Source organism: Sparus aurata, chromosome 2 (assembly GCF_900880675.1).
Source record: "Sparus aurata chromosome 2, fSpaAur1.1, whole genome shotgun sequence".
In the NCBI taxonomy this organism is placed as follows: domain Eukaryota; kingdom Metazoa; phylum Chordata; class Actinopteri; order Spariformes; family Sparidae; genus Sparus; species Sparus aurata.
The window spans coordinates 4,719,180-4,744,511 of record NC_044188.1 but is presented as its reverse complement, the minus strand read 5'-3'; the positions used below and the strand labels follow the sequence as shown (position 1 = coordinate 4,744,511).

The 25,332-nt window shown below is 41.3% G+C and overlaps 3 protein-coding genes across 16 annotated transcripts in view; 2 read left to right on the top strand and 1 right to left on the bottom strand.

The window, feature by feature from the left end:
- Positions 1-15,512, top strand: part of ryr1b (ryanodine receptor 1b (skeletal)) — a 70,549-nt gene extending 55,037 nt beyond the window's left edge. For 4 of the 14 annotated variants that reach the window (XM_030439550.1, XM_030439585.1, XM_030439541.1 and 1 more), the window contains 21 exons: positions 3,918-3,998; positions 4,272-4,360; positions 4,576-4,704; positions 5,083-5,187; positions 7,991-8,072; positions 8,169-9,478; positions 9,569-9,651; positions 9,769-9,970; positions 10,231-10,317; positions 10,548-10,799; positions 10,900-11,030; positions 11,171-11,213; positions 11,302-11,435; positions 11,525-11,585; positions 11,672-11,818; positions 11,931-12,065; positions 12,147-12,303; positions 12,968-13,032; positions 13,149-13,249; positions 13,448-13,499; positions 13,736-13,831. In XM_030439550.1, coding sequence (XP_030295410.1) covers positions 3,918-3,998; positions 4,272-4,360; positions 4,576-4,704; positions 5,083-5,187; positions 7,991-8,072; positions 8,169-9,478; positions 9,569-9,651; positions 9,769-9,970; positions 10,231-10,317; positions 10,548-10,799; positions 10,900-11,030; positions 11,171-11,213; positions 11,302-11,435; positions 11,525-11,585; positions 11,672-11,818; positions 11,931-12,065; positions 12,147-12,303; positions 12,968-13,032; positions 13,149-13,249; positions 13,448-13,499; positions 13,736-13,831 — 3,542 coding nt within the window. Of the gene's footprint in view, positions 1-292; positions 311-3,917; positions 3,999-4,271; positions 4,361-4,575; positions 4,705-5,082; positions 5,188-5,442; positions 5,449-6,926; positions 6,957-7,814; positions 7,845-7,990; positions 8,073-8,168; positions 9,479-9,568; positions 9,652-9,768; positions 9,971-10,230; positions 10,318-10,547; positions 10,800-10,899; positions 11,031-11,170; positions 11,214-11,301; positions 11,436-11,524; positions 11,586-11,671; positions 11,819-11,930; positions 12,066-12,146; positions 12,304-12,967; positions 13,033-13,148; positions 13,250-13,447; positions 13,500-13,735 lie in introns of all 14 variants that reach the window. The other 10 variants (XM_030439507.1, XM_030439490.1, XM_030439559.1 and 7 more) reach the window with 6 other exon arrangements.
- Positions 15,513-17,137: 1,625 nt separating this feature from the next.
- On the top strand, positions 17,138-21,127 carry LOC115570474 (galectin-4-like). Its single transcript, XM_030399083.1, has 14 exons — positions 17,138-17,238; positions 17,385-17,473; positions 18,013-18,217; positions 18,977-19,090; positions 19,210-19,272; positions 19,360-19,386; positions 19,455-19,565; positions 19,670-19,696; positions 19,817-19,852; positions 20,003-20,029; positions 20,121-20,150; positions 20,380-20,468; positions 20,557-20,722; positions 20,832-21,127. The coding sequence occupies exons 1-14, from the start codon at positions 17,194-17,196 to the stop codon at positions 20,976-20,978; spliced, it is 1,176 nt and encodes a 391-aa protein (XP_030254943.1). The 5' UTR covers positions 17,138-17,193; the 3' UTR covers positions 20,979-21,127.
- Positions 21,128-21,167: 40 nt separating this feature from the next.
- Positions 21,168-25,332, bottom strand: part of axl (AXL receptor tyrosine kinase) — a 30,016-nt gene continuing 25,851 nt past the window's right edge. The window contains exon 20 of the mRNA XM_030399076.1: positions 21,168-24,753. Coding sequence (XP_030254936.1) covers positions 24,294-24,753 — 460 coding nt within the window. The 3' untranslated portion in view covers positions 21,168-24,293. The remainder of the gene's footprint in view (positions 24,754-25,332) is intronic.

Below are 25,332 nucleotides of genomic sequence, written 5' to 3'. Positions count from 1 at the left end.
TTTATGCATTCGTGTGTGTCTAAGTGTGCCCGTTTGTGGATGCCGGTTTGCAGGTATGTTTTCATGGGAGTGTGTTGTTGCCATGACTCTTGTACAAGTCACAGCATTTTGACCGTTGATGTATGGTGATGATCTGTTTATCACTCACTGACAGCCATGAGATTTCTGGACTCACTGCGTCTCTCTTTGTCTTTCTCTCTCCTACATCTTGTTTACTTTGCCCGTTCCAACCCTTTACCCCTCACACCTATGTCCCTACCCACTGTCAATTTGCTGCTCTCGTGGTTCTCAGATAAGAAGCTAGAACGTGGTAAATGAAACTTTGCTCTTATATATTTTCCTTCTTTCTTTCTCTCTTTTCTGTCCTCTCTGTCTCTTTTAGCTCTTAATCACCTGACTAGTCTTTCCCTTGCTGTGAATTTAATATGCATTTCATTTCACACTCAAGGACTCAATTAAATGAAACTTCAAACTCACTGAAACCTGTGCAATCATACATATGCTGCTGTAGCTGTACTTGTACAGTACCGGTATTTGTATCTTTGCGATTTTCCTCTTGAAGTGATTTGAAAGTTTGATTTTCATCCTTGAGTGTTTTATCACAGATCTACTGTAACTCTGACACACTTGTGGCTGATCAATGGGAAGGAAAGGCAGTAACCTAATTCTTCCTCTCCCACTCATGTAGATCATAGAGAACTACACTGACCCAGTGTCCTAGAAACTCTGAAATGAATTGCAGCAGCAGTCAGGACTCTCTAAGCTCTGTATATCTCTTATTCACATCATTCAAATATAGTTGTTTTTATGGTAATTTGTCCAAGGTTGACCCACAAAGCTGGACCATCTGTGAAAAACAAATGCACAAAAGTCCTTGCATTCCCTAAAATGCCCCCTACGATCTGCTTATTTTGATTTAATCCTCCCGTATCACGACAGTGTCATGGGATTTTCTGTGGAAAATCAGGTCACAACATTCAATTGTGGTTTTGTTGTTTTGAAAACCTCAACAAGGCAATCTTCCAAGTCAGCAGGGTCCATTAAAGTAAAAACTGTGGAGCGTTTGCTGATCCTGCAAAGCATTCGGTAGCACTGAAGACAGCACCGACTTTCCCAGTATAAAGTAAAACATAATTGGATAACATAACTAGAAAACAGACAAAATAAAAGATTAAAAAAGCTGAAATGCCACACAGAAGAAATCTGTCTAGCTAATTCCACGTAGTTTGGTTTATGATCACAGTATTCTCTCTCTAATGCTTAATGTATATAATTGAAAACATGATAGTGTTAATTATTATACTAATAAAACTATTGCTGAATCATGTAACCTGTAACCTGTTGACTCTGTTGTATGTGATCCTGCACCTTTAGGGCCCTATGAAATCCGTTTTATTTTTTCCCAAATTCCGTTTTGTTTTTTCCCAAATTCCGTTTTTTCCGTTTTAATTTTTGGGAATTCCGTTTTTTCCGTTTTAATTTTTGTGAATCCTGATTTACTCTTATTATACTACCAAAAACAGTGTGTTTTTAATGTAAATAATTCAAATGTACACAAATTAAATAGAAATTACCTTAAATTAATTGAGGGGACAAACATATTTCCTCAATACTGTACCGTACAGTACAGTAAAGTGCATCAAAATTATTTTGACTTCATCATGTCTTCATACAGTAGTATATTTTGTGTTTGTATGGGTTTCATTGAATAAAAACATGGTCAGCTCTCAGGCAGATCCAGAAAAGCCTCCCAGCCCAGGCAGAGTCAGCTAAGAGGGCTGTGGCTAACGGGGCCAGCTAGCTAACAGCAGCTACTGTTAGCAGCAGTTAACAGTCACTCTGGTATTATATGCCAATAATATGAATCGGACAGGTGGCTAACTCTGACGCATTAAATCTTTAATTATGATTTCTCAGGTCTGCTTCTTTGCAAAACAACAGTTCACCTGACACATACAAGTCGTTCGGGAACTGCTCGGCTCTGTACTGAGGGGTAAATGTCAAGTTTCTCAGCTTTTTCGCCGACGAAGACGGAGCCGTGGGCAGCCACTTCGCCATGCTTGCAATGTTTTGACGGGGGAGCTCAGTCTGTGAGGAGGGGGGCGGCGGCGACTTGTTGTGCCACCCAGATTTGGTTCCCCCCGTGCAGTTTTCCCCAGACAAAAGTTCCTCTTCCACACGAGAACAACATTTCAGTGAAATTATGTCAAATTCCGCGATATTCCGTGTTAAAAAGTAGATTCCGTTTTAATCGGCCAATTCCGCGATTCCGTCCGCAATCGTGATCGCGGAAATCATAGGGCCCTACACCTTTGCTTGCTATGGATACTGGATTATTCAACCACGGTCACTGTGATAATCCTCGGGACTGTGTCCTTGTTAAACACTAGAGGAAAATATGATACCCATAATCATCGCCACAGTTTTGCTTTGTTTTGTTTTTGTACCGTCACGGTTTAGTCTGAGCATGCTTGTGCATTTTTGACGAGGACGGTTTCTGATGGCATGCTATCGCAGGACCATAAAATGTGTGTTTTGTAATGAATGAGATTTAAAATGTTAAAAAACTGCAATATTTAAATCAAAAACATAATTTTACAGTTAGTACTGTAGTGAATAAACTGCCCACACATAAAAAAGCTACTTGCTGTTAGAAGATAACTTGCCATTCTTTATTTTCCATCCTGACAACAGCAGGTAGAAGCTGATTCTGCATTTTAGTACCGAGTGTTTTCTCCCAATCATCCATACTCATATCTCGCTGGAGTTTGAAGAGTTCAGTAGATCTGTCCTGCATGATCGTGTGCCTTGAAGTTATCTTTGTGTTTCTGTGTTTCACCGTCTACATTTGTGTCACAAGTGTTTCCTCAGTTGTATTTCTATATATGTGTATCATTCCCTGGTTTCCTGTCTTCATTTATTCGTGTGTTCCCTGTCCATTTCAAAGTGATGTGCTAAGTGTTTGATCTGTTTTGTTATTGAGTCGTGCTGAGTTGAACAGGAGAGCTAGACAGAGGTAAAGTTTGGTTGAGGTAAACAGGAGGAAAAACCAAAAGTTGCTTTTGGTTTTTCCAGCATGGAAGCTTCAGCCTCCACTTCCTGCTGACAAATGGACTCCAAGGTCTCTGTGGTTTTACTAAGATATTCTAATGAAAGAAGGGAAGTGGTCTGAGGTGATGTACCTACAGTTTTACTGTTTTTGTAATGTCCATGTGTGTACACACTCACACACAGTCTCTCACACTTGCATATAATCATGCATACGTATAATAGAAATACACTAATCAGTCTTAGTGTCATCACACACACACACACACACACTCTGTGCTTAAGTTTTATTTACTGTTGTACTTAAGATTTTTGTTTATTGAAAATATTTTAATGCTAAATCTGGCTCTATATTTGTATTTTAGAAAGCTGAGTGTGTATCAGTAGATGTAAAGTTCATAAAGTTCATAATCACATTTCATCAGTGTTGATTCTTAATTAAACACTTTTGACGCTTAATTCTAAAAATCTAATCTGAATACTAAGATGGAGATATTACCAGTGTGTTGTTTTATTGCGGGAACCTTCTTGCTCCTTGTAGTAAGAACTTAATATACCTAAATAAAAAAGATTCTTTTGGTAACATGTTTTCTTGTTCTTTCATTTTTTTTTAAATCTTTAAAGTGATATAACAGATTTCCTGCATGACAGTATGAGGAAAATGCTCAGATTTATACAGACTTGAGTAAGAAAAGTTAAATACACTGGTATTTTCTTATATCACACCTAATCTCATGTGCTTATATGTGTTTACCACTGCGTACGCTTACCGAATAACACAGCACAGTTACATATATTCCCCTTACTGGAGCGGCTGAAAGCTTCTTCTACACTCGATTGATTTTCTTTTCCTGTGTTCCTCTGCCCAGATGAGAAAGTGATGGCGGATGATGAATTTACGTGTGACCTCTTCCGCTTCCTCCAACTTCTTTGTGAGGGCCACAATAACGGTGAGTCTCTTCACCAAACGACAGATGGTTCAAAGTGACCTTCCAGCAACGGAGAGTGCTCGCTCGCTCCCTCACACCGGACCGTTGGAGACAATGAACCACTGTCCTACATTTATCTTGTATGTGTTCTAGATACTGACATTTAGGGACGCTTTATTTTTTTCCTGATGGTAAAAGAAGTAACTCAACTCAGTATTTGATTACCATTTATGAGATTGGCGTTTTTTAGTTGTCGAAAACTCAAAATGACGCACAATTTATTTCCACTTTCAGATTTCCAGAACTACCTGAGAACTCAGACAGGCAGCACCACCACCATCAACGTGATCATCTGCACGGTGGACTACCTGCTTCGACTACAGGTCAGTCTGATTTACTGATAGTGCTTCTCTGATCTTACTCCCATTGATTTCAGACCTTTGGCTCCTTTCTGATACATTAATATAGATATATAGATGTATTTACTGTCTTTTTGTCTTTCTTCTATTTCTATGTCTTTCACTGAAGACAGATCTATCATTTATTTTGGTCTAGTTCTATAGTAACAATTTTTTTTTCTCCTCCTTCCTGTATACAGGAGTCAATCAGTGACTTTTACTGGTACTACTCAGGAAAAGACATTATTGATGAGCCTGGTAAAAGGAATTTCTCCAAAGCAATGACCGTGGCTAAGCAGGTCTTCAACAGCTTGACTGAGTACATCCAGGTGAGAGAGCTTTTTGTATGGATGATGAATAAAGTACGTGGTGATTCTTAATGCAAAGCAGGATTTCAAGGGGACTCCACAGGTCCTGCTGAGGCAGGTGTTCAGTTTCTGGTTAGCGATCCTCCAGCTTAGTCATCTACAGAAAAGAAAAGGCAACAAAATACAGGAATTCCAATTAACTATCACTTTAAAATCTACTTCTTAAGATACATTTTAATGTTTGGATATGCTTAAACAATTGACAATGAAGCCAGATTTTAAACTTATTCCCCCACTGATGTTTCAGAACATTAACCTTGGAACAAATGACACAGTTTAAATATATATTTGCTTACATACGTGCATACATTTCCAATATTGTGCTCTTGTGTCTGTCAGGGTCCATGTACTGGTAACCAGCAGTCTCTGGCCCACAGCAGGTTGTGGGACGCTGTTGTGGGTTTCCTTCACGTCTTTGCTCACATGATGATGAAACTCGCTCAGGTAAGAAACTTCCAGATAAATGTTTTTTTTTAAACCATTTTCTAGCTGAAATACAGTTTTCTTCATTCGGAGAGTATCTGTAGCGAATCAGAAAAAAATGTAGCACTTTGAATGGTCCAGTGATTTATTTGTTCTATCACAGTTTGAATCCAAGCAATTTGGAGATCAGACGTTTATACATTTCCTTACGGTACATTTTAGTACATTTGTCGCCTTTACTAATTCTGTGAACTGTTTCTCTTGTGGTTCCTGCAGAGTAAAGTATGTATTCATTTGATTTTTCTTTTGTCTAATGAATTGGTTTCTATGTCTCAACTAGTTTTTCCCCTCCTGTCAACGTTTTGTCAGACTGTTTCTGCCTCTTTACTGAGCGAGTTCATGTTAAAGACACTTTCAGGGTTTATATTGAATATGAAAGAATTATGTATATTTTGTGCAACATATATTTTTGATGCTGTAGGTTTTAGTTGGATTCAAACCTATAAAAAAAATTATAAATTGCACAAGCTTACATGTTGATACAACAATATAATTTATTATTGATAATACGGGTTTGATTAATTAATTACAAAACAATTATATAAAGTGCTTTTTTTATTACATTTTCAGCTAACATTGGCGTTTTGTCTTAGTTACCAGATTAATTAGCTGCGTCAGTTGTTTGAATTTAATTGAAATAGTCTCTTTACTTTCAGTTTAGATTTTGGTTCAGTGTTTTGCTTTCTGAAACCTGCACAAACCATAGTTACGACTTTAGTAGAAAAGGCTAATAATATTATTAAATACTGTTTTATAACTTTTCCAGGCGGCTAACACTTAATGGGAATGTTGTTTAATGTGCGTGTCCTTGAAAAAGATTACGTTAAGTTAAATATCTAAAACCATTCCTCCTCAGTGCACTTCCATCCTGTCCTGCATTAACTGAGTCAAAGTGCTGTATCGAAGACAACGGGACTTTGTTTCAGTTTCTTAAAGACGTTTCAGTTCTAATTGCATTAATCGATCATTTCATCAGATTAACTGACAACAAGGATTCAGTAAAGGTGGCAGAAACAATTTGAGAAATAAAACAGATACTCTTCTTCTCTTACTCTTTAATTTTCCCTCTGGTTCTCTATAATACAGTTAATCCAGTTTATCTAATCTATTCAAGTTTATATTTGCATTATAACACTGACCGGTGCGTAAGTTTTGCTTGTGCTTTGGACAAATGTGTGTTCGCTTTGATAAATGTGTGTCTGCAGTCTGTAACTCGTTTGACCTAACCAGGAGCTGCAGTGCTTCACACTCAGTCTAATCTTGTGTGACAGTGTTGATTACTACTGATGTTGCTGTTCAAATTGCATCTTTGTGTTTTCCATATGTTGAATATCTTTAAAATGTTATCAGGGTTTGTTAAAAATAGCCAGTTAGACTAACTTTCACGTCAGCAGTTATGTCTAGATTTTTATATAGACAGTTTTTATTTTGCACCTAAAATATTGTTACATGAGCACTAAAAATATGTCATATCTCAGATTTTTGTATTGGTTGTGCTAAAGTATTAAAACTAAACTTTAAAAGTGTTCGTCTGATGATTAAAATTAGATGTGAACTGGCAGAAACAACAGAATTGAATAATTGAGGTAGGATTTACGTAAAATATGTAAATACGTATCCAGCCATTGATGAATTGAAGTTAGTAATGATGTAAAAATGTTCGTGGATAACATTTTTATTTTCGTGTTAAACCTTGTTAGATGCACCCCGATCCTGGACAACGTAACGGCGTAAGAATCTGTGTCTCTCTGCCGATGACATCTCATTCAGAAGTCATTCATACTCTTTTTATATATCTCTCACGCTTTATTGTATTATTTGTGACGCAGCTTAACACCCACATCATTTACGTTTGCCTTTTTATGATGTATTCCATCAATTAATGCTCGTCCTTTGCTTCACTGGTCTCATTGCTTTTTGTTGTCTTTCTAACAAGCCATTAAGTCAGTTAGACATTGTTCCTGAGTGCAGGGATAATGTGTAACCAGCACATTAAGAGAGTGTTTGAATACATGTTGCCTGTGAAAAGATTAAACTATCACTAAATTACACGGAGGATTTGTCACCGTTCAGCTGGATTCTGAAACATTAACATTCTCTTAATATAATGTTTTAAGCGATTAGATATATTACATGTTGCTCCTCGAAGCATCCAAACGTCTTGCTTTGCTTCTTTTCATTTAGCTGTACGATTGGTGTTTTCGTATTTGGTTCTTTCGTGTCATTGAGATATTTAAAGTATAGTTTAGGTACCGCTGTCATTTCACAGGTGGCTAATGCTTGCTCATCCTGAAGCTCCTTCCTCCACCAGTCTAAAACATTTGCTGCTCTTGTTATCGGCTGGTGCAGGTCTTCAGGACTGCTTAGATCAGCGTCTGCAGATGTGTTCATGTCCTCCTTGCTCCCCTCCCATGCTGCAGCCACTTTTTCAGATAAAGGGGAAATGCTGGGCTTTTCTAGCAGAGGCCTTTTCTTTCTTCCTCTCATACCTGCCTGTGTTTCCAGGGTCTGTCCTTCTTTCCATCACATTAAATGTTATATTTGTGATGTTAAAAATGCACATTCTTTATTTGAAAATGCAAACCCAGGATCATTTCTGGAGTAGAACGTACTCTGAGGTAGTGTCTCTCTCTGTTTTATCTCTCAGAAAGTTTAATTGAATTGTGATACATTATCAAAATAACAATTGCCAGTCCACGTATTAAAAATATTGTTATGTCTGCTGTTTGTCTGTGGTTTGCTCTCTGATTTGGCTTTGTTGCAGGACTCAAGTCAAATTGGCCTGTTGAAGGAACTCTTGGATCTGCAGAAGGACATGGTGGTGATGCTTCTGTCTCTGCTTGAAGGTATGTTTTGTCAATCCTTGTCGAGTGCTTTCCTCGCCTTTCTGTCACTTACTTTCAAGATGTTTTCCACCTTCTCTCACTTTGTTCGGCTCTAAGGCAATGTGGTGAATGGCACGATTGCCAGGCAGATGGTTGACATGCTGGTGGAGTCCTCGAGCAACGTGGAAATGATCCTTAAGTTCTTCGACATGTTCCTCAAGCTCAAGGACATAGTGGCATCCGATGCCTTCCGAGACTATGTGACCGACCCCCGTGGGCTTATCTCCAAGAAGGACTTCTCCAAAGCCATGGACAGCCAGAAGCAATACTCCCCTTCGGAAATCCAGTTCCTTCTGTCTTGCTCGGAGGCTGATGAGAATGAGATGATCAACTTTGAGGAATTTGCCGATCGTTTCCAGGAGCCAGCCAAAGACATCGGTTTCAATATCGCCGTCCTGCTCACAAACCTGTCAGAGCACGTGCCTCATGACACTCGCCTTCAGAACTTCCTGGAGCAGGCAGAAAGCGTCCTCAACTACTTCCGCCCTTTCCTCGGCCGCATTGAGATCATGGGAGCCAGCCGGAAGATCGAACGTATTTACTTTGAGATCAGCGAGGCGAATCGCAACCAGTGGGAGATGCCACAGGTCAGAGAGTCCAAGCGACAGTTCATTTTCGATGTGGTCAATGAGGGTGGCGAGAGTGAGAAAATGGAGATGTTTGTGAACTTCTGCGAGGACACCATCTTTGAGATGAACATCGCCGCGTCCATCTCTGAGCCCGAGGGAGACGGTGCGGAAGAGGAAGATGATGAAGAAGAAGAGGAGGGCGGGGGAGAAGAAGGAGAGTCTGCAGAAGGCGAAGAAGGCAATGGAGAAGGAGAAACTCCCGAGTCCACCTCAGCGTTCGCAGACTTCTTGAAGAGCGTGGTTGACTTCTTCAACATGTTCACCTTCCGTAACCTGCGACGTCGGTACCGCAAACTAAGAAAAATGACAGTGAAGGAGATGGTGATCGGCCTGGCTACATTTATCTACACTATTGTGATGGGTATCCTGATGTTTGTTTATAGTATATGCAAGGGCTTCTTCACGCTCATATGGAAGGTGCTGTTCGGTGGAGGCTTGGTGGAGAGTGCCAAGAAGATGACTGTGACAGAGATCCTAGCCAGCATGCCAGATCCCACACAGGACGAAGTTCACGGGGATCTGCCACCTGAACCAGGGGCTAGAGAAATCCAAGACACAGATGGAGGGGCAGACCTATTAGATGCTGTGGGAGGAGAGGAGGAAGAGGAGGACAGCGAGGAGAGGGAAGGTGGACGCCTGCCTGGTTTCAATACTCCCGGGGGACTCGGAGACTTTGGTGAGACGACTACTGAAGAGCCTCCAACTCCAGAGGGCACGCCGCTGCTGAAGAGAAAGCTGGTGAGGTGTTCTGTATGATGTCTGCTGCCGTTTAATGTGTAAACTCTCCATCGATCATCGACAGCAAAATTATTATTATCATTTCAACAGTTGGAGGCCGCAGGGGGAGGACAAGGAGAAGAAGGTCAGGTTCAACCAGAAGAAGAGGCTCCTCAGGAAACTGAGAAAGCAGAGTAAGTCATCAACTTCAAAACTGAGCTTCTGGTTAAAAATAATGTGTCAGGCTAATATCAAACTGCACTCAGTCTTGGTCTTTAAAGAACGGTTTTCTCCACGGTTTACTTTTCCAGCACCGAGAATGGAGAGAAGGCAGAGAAGGCAGAGAAGGAGGAGAAGGAGGAGAAGGCAGAGCCAGAACCTGAGGTGAAGGAGGAAGAGCCTGTGGAGCTGGAGGAAATGGCTGTGAAGACCAAGGCAAAGAAAGAAAAGAAACATGCCGAGGAGGGCTTTGATCTGTGGAATGAGCTGGAGATTCAGAGGGTTAAATTCATGGTGAGCAGCTCTTTAGTACAATTATGTCGTTAGCCATCTCATGGTTCATTGTCGGACACGAATGAAGTTTGCTGAAGGATGTTGGACTGGTTGTCACCCAGAAGTATTTCCTCAGCGCACGATGCTCAGGCAGTAGCATGTCTGTTACCTAAAGCATTTTCGAATGTTACTTCCATGGAATCAGGCAGTAAATTGTCGTTTTTGTACTTTGCTTGCGCAGTAGTCAAGTCTTAAATCACTGCTTCTCCACCTCCTTCCAGAACTACCTTTCTCGCAACTTCTACAACCTTCGGTTCTTGGCGCTGTTCATTTCCTTCGCTCTGAATTTCATCCTGCTCTTCTACAAGGTCTGTGCATTTCAAACTACATTTCAATGACACGTGCAAAAGTCCAAGTGTTGTGCCACTGTATTATTGTAAATGTAATTAGCAATAAATCTGGTAGGTAGCATTTTGAAGTATAATGTCAGAAAAGGCATTAATTACTACCGTTCTTTATAGATATATTACCATCATATTTGAAAATTTGATGTCACATCCAAGACTTTCAGTACTAATTTCGTGTCTGGCCCTTTAAGGTATCTGAAAGTCCTCCAGGCGAGGAGGATTTCGAAGGCTCTGGTCTGTTTGAAGGCTCTGGCCTATTTGAAGGCTCTGGTGCTGAGGAGGATGGGTCCGGATTAGAGGACGGAGGAGAAGATGAGGAAGAAGGTCCCTTGTATTACTTCTTGGAGGAGAGCACAGGCTACATGGAGCCAGCCATGGCTTTCTTTGGTATCGTCCACACCATCATCTCCGTTCTCTGCATCATCGGCTACAACTGCCTCAAAGTATGTGGAGTTTAATGTGCTTTGTTTCAACCGCCCTACATTTGAGTGTCTGCTCGTAGGTTTCACGCTGGTTGTCGTATGTTCCCTCTGTACCGTTCAGGTCCCTCTGGTTATCTTCAAGAGAGAGAAGGAACTGGCCAGAAAACTGGAGTTTGATGGTCTCTATGTCACTGAGCAGCCTGAGGACGACGACATCAAGGGCCAGTGGGACAGACTGGTGCTCAACACTCCGTAAGATAGACTGATGGATGCATTATAACACACCAGACCTCTTCATTATCAATAAATCTGCTAAAATGTGAATGAATCCGGCTGAATGTTGTTGTCATGCTCTGATCAGGATGCAAATGTTTGTTTCTCTTTTAATGCAGAACTTTCCCAAACAACTACTGGGACAAGTTTGTCAAAAGAAAGGTGAGTTGTTGTTGTTTTTTTTTTTCTTCAAAATGTCAGCACATGTCAGTGTTCTTACAGTGTCGTGACATCTGCACGTGATTTCCAGGTGCTGGATAAATACGGTGACATCTATGGCAGAGAGAGGATCGCAGAGCTGCTCGGTATGGACTTGGCTTCTCTAGACGTCAGCGCCATGACGCACGAAAAGAAACCTGAACCAGACACCTCAATGTTCAGCTGGTATGTACTGTGCTACACACACTTTGCATAAACAATTCAAATTTATAGCACATGATATCACAGAACAAACTGGTCTTTCTCTCTTGCAGGATCACATCTATTGACATCAAGTACCAGATCTGGAAGAACGGTGTTGTTTTCACTGACAATGTGAGACAACGCAATAGTTCATGGTATAATTTAGACAGCCTGTTTTGATTATAGTGTTACTGACAGCCTCTGTTTTATTATTTTAGACCTTCCTCTACCTGGTTTGGTACATGTTAATGTCTCTGCTTGGACACTACAACAACTTCTTCTTTGCCTGTCATCTTCTGGACATCGCCATGGGTGTCAAAACCCTGCGCACCATCCTGTCCTCTGTCACCCACAACGGCAAGCAGGTCTGCACACTTCCACCATAATGACGCATCACGAGGCTTTCTGCACGCCTGTTCTCCCATCAGAGAGACGGGAGAACCTTGTACTAATGTCACATCCGTCTGTTCCTCACAGCTGATGATGACGGTGGGTCTGCTCGCTGTAGTGGTGTACCTGTACACCGTTGTGGCCTTCAATTTCTTCCGCAAGTTCTACAACATGAGTGAGGATGAGGACGAACCGGACATGAAGTGTGACGACATGATGACTGTAAGTGGACGGCAGAGACGGAGCACGATTCAGGAGAGGCTGATTTGTGTTAAACGTCATTTTGCTGTCTCCTTCCTGCAGTGTTACCTGTTCCACATGTACGTCGGCGTACGTGCCGGTGGTGGCATAGGAGATGAAATTGAAGACCCGGCCGGTGATGAATACGAGCTCTACCGAGTTGTGTTTGACATCACCTTCTTCTTCTTCGTCATCGTCATCCTGCTGGCTATCATCCAGGGTATGGTTTATTATGTCGTGGGTTATTTTCTTAAACAGAAGTGCTACAAGTGAGCAGGTTTCATTACGTACTGATCTAGAAGAAAGAATGCTGGTTATGAAGCTCCTCAAATCCCGCTAGTGAGGTGAAACACATCGCGATGGGTGAACAGACTTTGTCACAGATGTCATTGTCATTTTTCTATAGCCATTGTACTATGCAGGTAATATTTACTTCATAATTACAAGTTTAAGCAGAAAGTGTTAACCTTAATTGTAGTGAAGGACCCAAATGAGAAGTATCCCCTCATTCTGCAGTTCTCTTCAGCTCTTCAGAGCTTTACAGCATCTTTAAGCTCACTGTTTTTGTTTTATGGCTAAAAAATAAACTTTTTTTGTTGCTTTGTTACCTAATTTTCCTGTTTCTATTGATGTAAAGCCAGAGAGGCCTCATGAGAAGTCAGAAACTTGGAGAAAAAACAGGGAAAAAGGAAATAGGGTGTGTTTTTGAGGTCACAAAATAAGTTTTGTGACAATAGGTTTGCAGTCTTGAACTTGAAACCTGACAGGGAAAGAATCTGTCCAAAAGCAAACACTCTCAGCTCCCTGAACGAACTTTAACTCTGTTGAGAAGAACTCAAATCTTCAGACTCGTAAGATATTCTGTTTGTCTCGCTGTCTGTCAGGTTTGATCATTGATGCCTTTGGAGAGCTGAGAGACCAGCAGGAGCAGGTCAGAGAGGACATGGAGGTAAGATAATGAGTTTCAGTGGGATTTAACTGGTCACCTTCCTTAATCCACCTTCAGTTCTCCTTCAGTTACACGGCAGGAATGCGTTTAATCTCACCTGTCCGCTCTCCCTCCAGACAAAGTGCTTCATCTGTGGAATAGGAAGCGACTACTTTGACACGACACCGCATGGCTTCGAGACGCACACGTTAGAAGAACACAACTTAGCCAACTACATGTGAGTGCAGTCTTTTAAATGTTATGCTTATGTGTTGAACAGGTGAGTAACCTTCTTTAATTTTACGATCAAATCATAGCATTAAACGTGTCTCATATTTGGGCTTAAATAGATTATTTGACCCCTCTTGTCCTCATGACAACTAACTAACTGTGAATAATGTATTTTCTTATCCCATGTTTCCCTTCTGTCTTTCAGGTTCTTCCTGATGTATCTCATAAACAAAGATGAAACAGAACACACAGGACAGGTCAGTAAACATATAAATGAAAACATGACACACGTTTTTTTTAATTGCTACATGTCCAGAGAAAGCAGATAAAAAGGTCTGTGGTGAACATCAGCACAGTTTCCCTTCAGATGTTTAAGTAAAATACATACAATTTTGGTGCAGCGATCCTTTTTGTCTTCATAAATACCTAAAATCCTTTTTTCTTCTTCTTACAATTCTGCCTCTGCTGTAACTTGTTTGTGTCTCCGTTTCAGGAGTCATACGTGTGGAAGATGTACTCGGAGCGATGCTGGGACTTCTTCCCTGCCGGCGACTGCTTCAGGAAGCAATATGAGGATCAGCTCGGATAATGTCCGACATCGTTAATATGCATTTGAAGGAGGAGGAGAGGAGATGAGAGGAGATGAGAGGAGAAGGGAGGGGAGGATTAGAAATTTAGAGATTGAACACGTCTATGTCTTAGTTTCGTCATTTTGTCTGCACATTTCTCTCTTCTGTTGAAGCTATGCACACTTTGACTGCACCTTTGTACAACCTGAAGCAGACCGGCGATGGAATAGATTTGAGAAAAGCAGACAAATAATATCAGAGAGGCATAAAAAGAAGCCAGGGGCCTTTTTTATTCCACTATGAATTCACTACATGGCCTTTTTTGTGTAAGATATAAACGTAGATTGCCTTGCATACCGATGTGTTTCCACACAACGGGCTCTTTCAGTCGCTACTGCTGTAAACGTCATAGTGCCTATAGCAATGTCACTGCTTTAGCTATCAGATGGTTCAGATTTTTAGCTTTAACACTTTAATTTCAGATTATTTTGATTGTGGGTAAGGTCGGGGTTGTTTTTTTTTTGTATGTGGCTTCTGCCATTTGTTTGTTTCATTTCTGGTTTCTGGTGTTTTCGGTGAGAGAGCAGTCGTATCCTGAGATCCTTAATGGAGCTGTGAACAATTTAGGCCGCCTCTCACTCCTTTTTTTTCCTCTCTCAAGACGTAGAAATTTCAAACAAGCTATGACGATTGTAAACTCTTGTTGGACTGACTTGCCAAGATAATTAGCGGAGTATCCTCTGCGTATTGTGACATACGCCAGTGTGAAACAGCTGTATAGACAGACCCAGTTTGCACTCTGAAGTCTTACAAAGCGTCCCTGGATGTATGTGGTCTCCACTGGTGTCTCTGTGCCATATAAGATAGTGATGATTTACACACATACAGTATAGGAGGATGCCAAGGTTTATTTATTTATTGTTTATATGCAGATCAACTCTTCAGAAGACGACCGTTTTAGCCCGTCTGTATTTCTGGCCAGCAGTCTGTTTTACAACACTTTATGCACAAATAAGTTTTTGTCAGTGCATTAAAATAAGTAATGAATGTATTTAATGTATACATTTTGGCCAAAGTGTCATCTGTATAACTGAGTCATATTTAGGCTGCTTACAGGCCTTTTGATGAAAAGACATATTTTACATAAATCATAGATACATATATTTATTTTTCTTTAGGGCTTTGAAGAATATAAACGATCATGCTACTCTCGTCGGACACGAACGAGTCACGCGTCCTGTTTGTGAGCGGTGAAGAGAATCCGTCTCACACTGAAGTTAAACGCCCAGTTTGCAGTCAGAAGATCAAATTAGCTTTTTTTTTTTTTTTTTTTCCCTCCGCTAGTTAGGTTTTTATGATAGATATTTTTAGGAATCCAGCATTTTCAGTTAATTTTTTTTTCTCAACCCAGAAAAGTCACGTGTGATGCGTTGATCTCAGACAGTTCTGTCTCACTTACGCCTCGTACAGATCACGTTACAAACTCACCAACTCTCCATCTTGTAATTTATCGTAATGACTCCGACAGAGGCAGTATTTTGTGTGCTGACGACTCTGAAAGTGCGTCTTTGCTGCCGCGGTCCACGCGGAGGCAGCGGGCGGTATGGAGCTGAATGGAGATCACTACTTTGCACCTGACTGAGTGTCCTCTGACTGAACCCTGTGTTTCAATACAGAATAAACAGATTATTTTAAGGAGAACTGGAACATGTGTCTTACTGTGTGCACGTTTGTGTGTTTGATGTTGTTGTTCCCGCTTTGTGAGGACGAGTTTTAGACAAACAAGTGTGAAGACGAACATCCTTCAAAGTGTAAGAATTTGGTTTATGCTTCAGTCAGCTGTGTATTCTGGTACTTCTGGTATCTTCATCATATTTTAGAGGCAAATACAAATACTTTAACCTCACTACATGTATATAACTTTGGTAACTAGTTACTTTGCAGATTACCAAAGCAGCACATTTAAATCAGTTAATTTTAGAAGCAATCAGATTTAAATAAAAAGAAAAAACACTGATTCAAGTAATCAGAACAATGCTGAGTACAGGACCAAAAAATCAGACTTTATTATGTACGTTAATGTAAATATGTGTATAATTTATTTTCACTTGGACTTTTGATCCATTTAATATCAGATACTTTAAGACTTTTACACGACTATTATTCATATCGGTGAATTTCACTGTTGCCAAAGTAATATTTTAACATGATATTACTTTTACTCAAGTAAGACTTTAAGACATCAGCTTCATGCTTTGTGAGTCTCCAACAATGTTCAGGATCTTTTCGTCATTATCTCCACAAACATGCTGAACATTTACAGTAAAACATTAAAATGTACAATGCCGATACCTTAAGAAATAGTTTGAATTAAAATAGAGTACATTGCATCATTTAACTCGTCATAAAATCCTCTTAGTGTGAAATTTGTTTTCTTTCCTGTTCTGACGGACATAATAAAATAAATACACTTTAAGATAAGATTTAAAAAAGAAACAGACTTTATAGTTTATTGAATTAAACATTCCCCCTCTCCAGCGTCTGTGTTGCAGTTTCTGGAAGACTTTGGCAGAACTTTATCTTAATCAAACATCAACAGTGCAACGCTTTGCTTTAAACCTTTCGGGAACCACCCATGTACAACTGCCTCAGTCTTTGTTGCCTGGATGTCTGTGTGCGTGTCTGTGTGTGAACACACTCACCTTGATTGTTTCCTTTGTGAAGAATTTGTTGGAATCACATTCTGTCTCCTTGGAGTACATATAAAATTACTTAATACACGCTTATCTGGGTTATAGATAAGGATTACTTGTGTTTGCCTTAGGTAGACGGGCTCAGTTTGGTATTTTATGAATCATACATCTACGCCCTCGCACAAATCTTGTCAGGGGGTGAAAAAATAAATGAAATTCTCCATGTTTTGGGGAATAAATGAGGTTATGGATGATACAAGAAAACCCCTAAACATAAATCAAAGTAGAATATTGATAAAACTGGAGGGTTTGGTGCATGTAAGAGGAGGAAAAAGTTTAGAGAAAAGAGTAAAATTATACATTTTGGTGCTTCAGTAGCAGCTGCAGTTTTCCATCATGTTCATTTTCCGTTCCACATGCTGCACACACACACACACACACACACACACACACACACACACACACATAGTACACACTCTGTCTTTTGTTGCAATGTGCCACTCCTCTGCTGGGTCAAAGGTGAATTTGCATCTCGTGCCTCTAAAGCAAACATGGTGTTGCAGGCCTGGGTTCGGTACCCAGCGCCGCCCCTCCCTCATCTTTGGTATAAAACGAGGCCTCCGGCAGAGATCAGCTCCTGACACAGCGCTCCAGATTCTGTCCGCCGGGCCGCCTCACTGACTGCCGCCATGTCGTTCGTCGCTCCTCCTGGTTATCAGCCAATCTACGGCCCTGTAAGTATGGACAGGGATGAAGATCTAATCATCGAAGCAACAGTGCTGAGAAATGTTACTCTATCTGTATTTCACAGGACTTTTACTCATGTTGGAGTCGTTCTTTGCTGTTGGTGTGGTTGAGTATTTTTGTGTCGCCTAAACAGACAATTCCTTATCTGGGGCCCATTTATGGAGGTCTGAGGGAGGGAGTGTCCATCTACATCCAGGGGTCCGTCCCCGAGGACATCACCAGGTCAGTGTGAGAAACATACACTTGTTTGGGTGTAAAATAACACTTCATCTTTGAAACAACAGCTTCCACCAACTGGTTAAACGCTGGTGTGTGTGTGTGTGTGTGTGTGTGTGTGTGTGTGTGTGTGTGTTCAAGCCATATTATATAAGAAGTAGGTAACTGTGTTATGAGTTTTATTCACTGGGACATTTTTTAATCTTGCGAGCAAACCGAGGGAACACCTTGTGTAATCTTTCTCTGGGTGGAGCAGGTTTCTTTGCATCGTTGCATATGAAAGCTCCACTTTTGTCGTTTGTTCTTCCTCTTTTCAAAATAGTCGTATCCGCGTTGCCAAAGGTAAATTTACAGGCCATTAGCAGACAGAGTCAACACTCCGCATACGCTTCCTTATCTTTGGCTCCTTTGTTGAAAAAAATATTTCTTACACAATCCTCAGGTTTTCACATCTGGCCTCGCCTTTACTGTTTGTATTCTGACATTCAACCACCTCATCAGTCACCGCAGGACGCGATGACGTAACGTCTCTGGTTTGTCCGCAGGTTCTTTGTCAACCTGCTCTGCGGAGAGGCCGAGTCCAGCGACATCGCCCTCCACTTCAACCCTCGGTTCGACGGCTGGGACAAGGTGGTCTTTAACTCCTGTCAGAATGGATCCTGGGAGTCGGAGGAGAAGATTCGCAGCATGCCGTTCAGCAAAGGCGAGGCCTTCGAGATGGTCATCGTGGTCACGTCACAGGGCTACCAGGTCAGCACAACCACAAGTCCACAAATACCTGCCAACTCACAAGCACTTTTAAACATTAAAATGGTTTATAACACGCAGCAATGCAGCTGTAGTTTGTTTATTACTGTATTAGTGTTTATTACAAATGTGTTTTACTATATTGTCATTCATTATCTGTTTGCACACCAGCTGTCACCTCCACCTGCCCACAGGAGGAGTTGTAGTTGTTATCAAATACATTAATAAATAATTATATCAGATTACATCTACATTATAGTGTGGTGTAAACCATTTAATACTGGTTTATATTGTGCAGGTCAGTTCCAAAAGTCATTCTTGTAAAAATGTAGTAGAGTGGATGTAGAAAGTAAAATGGAAACACTCAAGTAAAGTACAAATACCTCCAGATTATATTTGATTATACCACTTGAGTAGAGTTACTTTGTTAATAAGAATCAGAATCAGAAATACGTTATTGATCCTCGAGGGGAAATTGCTTGTGTTACAGCTGCTCCCATTCAACGTCCCAGAAATATGCAGAGAAATGAAAAATATATATCAGCAAAAACAACAAAAACAGAACAAAAATACAATAAACTTTCATTCTACTAGAATATTTCCATATATACAATGTAATAAACAATGCTACAGTTGCAATATGGGTTGTGCACATTCTTTGTCTTTAATTATTGCACATTAGAGTCGTCCTTACATTGGGACATACATTCCCTCCCCGGCTGTATTTCACTCTGCCTGACACTGGAAAATGTCTCGTTGCAGATCAGAGTCAACGGGAACGACTTCCACACCTTCGAGCACCGAATGCCCGTGGAGAGAGTTCGTGCGATGCAGATCGCAGGAGACGTTTCCATCCAGACGATTAACGTCATCGGGGTGAGACTCACAGCTGCAGTACCTGTGTTTCTTTTCCTGTGTGGTTTTATGTGTAGTATTGTCAAGAAATACTCTGTTATTACCATGTTCAGTTTGAGACTGTCGTGTCGTCTTTTCAGGGAGGAGGAATGGGAGGAGGAATGGGAGGAGGAATGGGAGGAGGAATGGGAGGAGGAATGGGAGTAAGTAAACATAATTTACTGTGTGTGTAACAATTCAATTCAACAAAGCAGCGTGCAGGATTTAACATGTTCACTACTTTTTGACAGGGAGGATATCCAGGAGGTGGCATGGGGGTATGTTACTTTCAACTGTCTGTTACTGAATCGTTCTTTAAATATTCCTGAATATATTTTGGAAACAGAGTGAATATATTGGCTTCTTCTTCCAGGGAGGATACCCAGGAGGCATGGGAGGAGGAATGGGAGGAGGAATGGGAGGAGGAATGGGAGGAGGCATGGGGGGAGGCATGGGTGTAAGTCTACTCATGAGGCCTGACAGCAGTCATTCTTTCAGATATTAAAACTGAATTAAAAACGTAATTAATCACTTTTAATTGTGTTCACTACTTTCCAACAGGGTGGATATCCAGGAGGTGATATGGGGGTGAATAATTGTTTTCTGCTCTTCACCAGTGTTCAAATTTAGGTTCACATATAGTTAATATTCTATATATAAAGATTATAAATCATATTAAATTGTGTTAAATTGTGTTCTTGTTCACAGGGTGGATATCCAGGAGGCATGGGAGGAGGGATGGGGGTATGAAATCATTTCATAATTCCAGATTTGATCATCTGTGTGCACTTTATATGAGGCATGTGTAGGTTTTATAAACAAGTGTGACTGTTTCTCAGTAAACGTTTATAAAGAGGACTGTGGCATTGATGATTTGTACGATGTGTTTGTCAGGGAGGATTCCCGGGATCGAACCTGCCGGTGAGAAAACCAATAAAGTTTGCACGCTCCGTGCATACGTGGTGTTTTCTTACTTGTGGTAATCTGATTTAAATTGTGTTTCTCCTCACAGGGAATGGGTGGACAGCCGGTCTACAACCCTGTGAGTAAAATGTGTTGCAGATTTATTTTGCAGTTGCACTTCCTGTGTTAAAAGTCTCAGCGAGGCCTCGTGTTGTTTTGGGCGTAACGACGAGTGTAAACAGGATCACACTTTTAAAATAAAGAGTTATATACCGTGTAACCAATTGTTTGCCGTGGGGAGCAGTGCTGCTATAAAGTTTCAGTTTTCTTGTACGATTAACGCTTTTTGTTCCGCTGTGTGTTTTCAGCCGGTGCCGTACTCCAACATGATCCCAGGAGGAATGTTTCCCAAGAGAACCATCATCATCAGAGGCATGGTGCCCTACGGAGCAGACAGGTGTGTGTTAGAGCAAAACGTCCACGCTTAAAACATATCGCATGCAGTACGTGAGTGCAAACAGATGCATCTCAAATTGTCTCGGCAGAATGAGCATCAACTTCATGGTGAGCAGGTCTCGGGACATCGCCTTCCACATGAATCCCAGGGTGAGGGAGGGCATGGTGGTGAGAAACAGCATGATCGGCGGTAACTGGGGTCAGGAGGAGAGAGAGCTCAGCCTTAACCCATTCATGGAGGGACAGTACTTTGATGTAAGTCCTTATAATAAAAAAAAAAAAACAGGTAATTCCTGTGTGATTTTGCCTTGTTTTACACTACCTTGACTCGCTGTGTCTCGATCTTTCTGTCTCTGCTCCTCAGATGTCAATCCGCTGCGGAAACCAGAGATTTAAAGTGTTCGTTAACGGGCAGCACCTGTTCGACTTCTTCCACCGTTTGCAGTCCTTCAACGAGATCGACGTGCTGGAGATAGAAGGCGACGTGCAGATCTCCTACATCCACTTCTGAGACCGCAAACGTCCAAACTATACATTCTGTACATTATTCATCTTTTTCACGTTGTTTCAGATGACGTGTCAGCCGCCGTGTTGTTCATCTCACTGTGTCTGTATTGTTGGTTAACTGAATTCATACATAAACAATAACAATAACACGTACAACATGTATGAGATTGATACTGACGACGTCGGAGCTCAATCATGATGAACACGTTTATTTCTTATACAAAATACTGCAGGTACTGTATAAAAAGTTGTTTACAAAACATGACCGTGACAATATAAAGGCAATTATGGTACAGTCTTCTCCCAATTCAACACAACAAGAGAATCACAATCCACACACACGTCTACTGTATGTAGATCGACTCACAAATACTGGCTCTCCGAAGGCACTGAGGGTTAAACTGTCTAAGATTTAAGGCTGAATTGACTGTCGTCACGTGCTGGAATCTGCTTGGAAGATCAGTTTTTCTTGCTGTTCAAAGACACTTTTAAAGACCAAAGACCAAAGTCGGTGTGTCTGCATTCAAACTGGTGAAATACGTGTGCAGACCAAACTGGACCAGTGCTTCAGTCTCACCTAGGGCTGCAACTAACTTATTTTCATTAAAAGTTAATCAATTAGTCTACAAAATGCCAGACTTTTTTTTGAAAAATGCACATCACAGTTTCCCAGAGCCCAAAGTGACGTCTTCCAAATGCTTCTTTTGTCCAACCAACAGTCCAAAAACCAAAGACTCTTCACTTCCTGTCATAAATAACACAGAAAAGCAACAAATCCTGACGTTTCAGACGCTGGAAGCAGCAAATGTTTGACTTTTTTGTTCGGAAAACGACTGAAAAGACGAATCAAATTTCAAAATAGCTGGCAACTAATCGGCAAATCGATTAATCGACAGCTCTGGCTACACTGTGAGACTACCGCTGGGTGTACAGTACCAAAGGTTTTGTAAGAAATGCACACTTTATCTTAACAAACACTCTCAGTGATGCTACAAGTATAAACGGTGTACTGTGTCATGTAGTCGTACCTCTGATGAATACAACTGAGAAACACAACGCCTCATTTAAACAAATACTCCCCCAGAATGTGTGTTTGAAATTGGCCCACTCCAATGACAGAATTATTAACTAAAGCAATTATATATATATATATATATATGTACAGTATATGTATAAAAATAAGTGCATGCATGATGCAAAGTTGCAGCTGACGCTGAGGTTTGGACGATCACACTTGCTGTTCCTCCACTCGGCTGGAAACAGACTTTCTATTTACAGCGCTAAACCTCGAGAAACACAAATATCCCAGAATAGGAGAGCGGGCAGGATGATGTCAGATGACGAGGTTAGTCATGTTTCCCAGTCTTTACTTTGCTCATTTACGGAAAAAAAATTAACAAATTCAACGCCCTTGGATGCATTCACAGGCTTTTTCTCTCTGTTACATGTGGAGTGATTTCATGAGAGACGTCTGCGGGAAAGTGTAAAAAAGATATACAAATTATAAACAAACATACATCGATATAAAAAAAAAAACATTAGTGCAAAGTTGTAGGAATACAAAAATCAGCATGGAAAAAAAAATTACAAAATGTGTAATAACACTGTGCTTGAGCCAAAAGCAAAGGCAAGGAGCTTATCCCGCCGTTTGCCTCAGGTAACTCCATCATGTCCGTACCTGCCGTCAGTCCGTCCACCTGCCTCTGATTATTTGTACCCTCTTCATTCGACCAGTACCTCCGTCCATGTCGAGCAAAGTCTCAGCTTCCTGAGTTACGACAAAGATCTGTAGGATAGTTGAATCAGGACTCGGTAAGAAAAGCGATTCCTTGAGTGAGCTGTAAACGTCTCGCGGTGCTTCAGTGGAACTCCTGGAGAAGACGCAGGAGTTGTTGGAGCGCTACATAAACTACTGCAGGCTTTGATTAAAATCAGGGTCGTTCCATACCGACTCATCAAAGACGTCCCGAACAGTCACGTGCGAAATCTCCTGAACCCGATTAAAAACAGACTCGATAGGTATCAAGAAAGAAAACCTTGAGGTCGACACAGAAATAAAACCACACATGAAATATTACAGCCGGTGAAAAGTAAAAGAATCTGCTACTTTAAAAAATGTTTAAATGATGAAGGAGTAATATTTTTTCTTCTTTTTTAAATATATATATGCAATGAATATTAACACCTCCACACAAAGTCAAAATGTTTTTATGTTTCATTGGTGTTCAGGACGAATTCAATGAGAAATAAACGACGGCTGAGGCTTAAAGCACACACAAATAAACATAAATGTAATTAAATTTAGCTCGGAGGGCCAAATATTGAAAATTCATAACTTGAAAAGTATCTGGATTACAGCTTATTAGAAATCAATGACATGAATCGGGAGGTCGCAGGTGTGTTGGTATGGAACGAGCCGTGATGGAGGCTCTCGTTCAAAAACAGCTTCGCGTGAAAGTCTCTAAAGCCGGCGTTGGAGTTTTGGTTACCTCTTTAATTGATCAGTTGTTGTTGCTGTGGTGAACCTGTTGAACGATCACATGATTTTTCAGTGAAATTCTGTCAAAAACCAACTGGAAGGAAGAAAAAACAACCACGTCGTTGGAGATTTTGGCCTGAAAAGTAGTTCGTGGTCCTCCATCGATATAACCGTCCCCAAATCCTCGAGCTGCTTTTGCTCTGCGTTACAAAGCAGCAGGATTCAGGTGGATTCAGGTGGATTCAGGTGGATTCAGGTGGATTCAGGTGGGTGAGGTTCCTCCATGTCAGCGCTTGCTCACTGTAAAGTTCGAGCTCCTGAGTGTGTTTGGTTGTAGATTCAGTCTGGCAGTGTCTGAGCTGGTTCACAGAGACATTTGATTATTTTTGTTTTAGCTTCATCACTCTGCTGTGTTTAGGTAGGTTGGTATTTTATTGCTAAAGCGACTGGGTACTATTTCTGTGATTGTGCTGCAGTGTGTGTGTGTGTGTGTGTGTGTGTGTGTGTCGGCGACAACGTTGTGCTCTTAACTCGTTCACCTCACTGTTGTCTGCATTTGTGTTCCTCCACAAACGGCACATTAACTTTCACTCTCGGCTGGAAATGTGCTCATTCTAGAAGAGAGGCGGTCGATGGAGGAAATAATCCTTCACTTCCTTGGAATGCCTTCGGCTGCGTGTGTGTGTGTGAGTGTAATTGTGCAAAATACGAACATGGGGCACGTCAGGTTGTCTTACAGTCAGCAGCACGAGGCTGGATCTCGTTCTTGGACTGGGGTGAGAGGCGGCACACGTCGGCAGCGACCAGTCTTGTCATTTTTAAGAGCGAACTTTCTTTTTATCACTGCCAGGGCATTTTTCTGGACCCTTCCCTGTCCTCCAGCAGCTCGACAGTCGGGGTGGGAGCCGGGGTGGGGTTAGGACTGGAGCGGCAGGACGGCTGTAGAGGCAGCGTGGCTGTGGAGGACGACACCGGCATGTCCAGGCTCTCCAGGGAGTCGGAGAGGGCTCGGTTGGTCTCGTGTTGGGGACAGAGGACGTAGCGGTTCGGCTGGTGGACCTCCACCGTGGTCACAGAGTCCAGGCCCTTCAGGCAGAGAGGGGACGGCCCTCCGATGGGGTCGCGGCCTCCGACGGCCCCCAGCTCCATGGAGGACTCGTCCATGTTGACGTACAGGATCTCATCTGGGTCCTGAGGGTCCGGCAGATCCTCAAGGGCCTTTTCCAGCTCGCAGCGCAGGGACTCAAAGGACGGGCGATCCTTTGGGCTCAGTAGCCAGCAGGAGAACATCAGGGCGTAGCTGCAGAGGAGGAACAAACGTTTATTGTTATCTTATATTCCTTATTCTTTACTTTTGAAAAGGTTTTGTTTATTGTGAGTAATTATAATATTCTTTCACAATTTTTTCTAATGATAATCAGCTATTAAATAGATCCACAGAGAGTTTAGGCAGCTATTTTTTCTTCTATTTAAAATTCCTCAAAATTTTATCTTTGCCTGTGTTGTTACTTTTCATGTTACGGTTCTTGCAAACTTCACATTTTCTAGGAACTCACCAAGTAGGTAACACCAATTAAAACTTAACTAATGCATGACTTTGCATGAATGAATGCAGGAATGTGTTGTGAATTCCTGCAGCCACACTTTCTATATCATCCGTTAAGGAATGTTAATTCAGTTGTGCTTCATACATGAATTGATGTGCATCATAAAGTTTATTTATGTACATGTTTATATTTGATATGTTTGCACCTAATCGCATATACTTTCCCACAAAATTGAAACGCTTAATGGCATTAAGAGGTTTTAAGCTCACGTGAACGTCTGTCCGTTCTGCTTTCAGAGCAGCTGATCGAATTCACAGGTTTGAAATAAAATT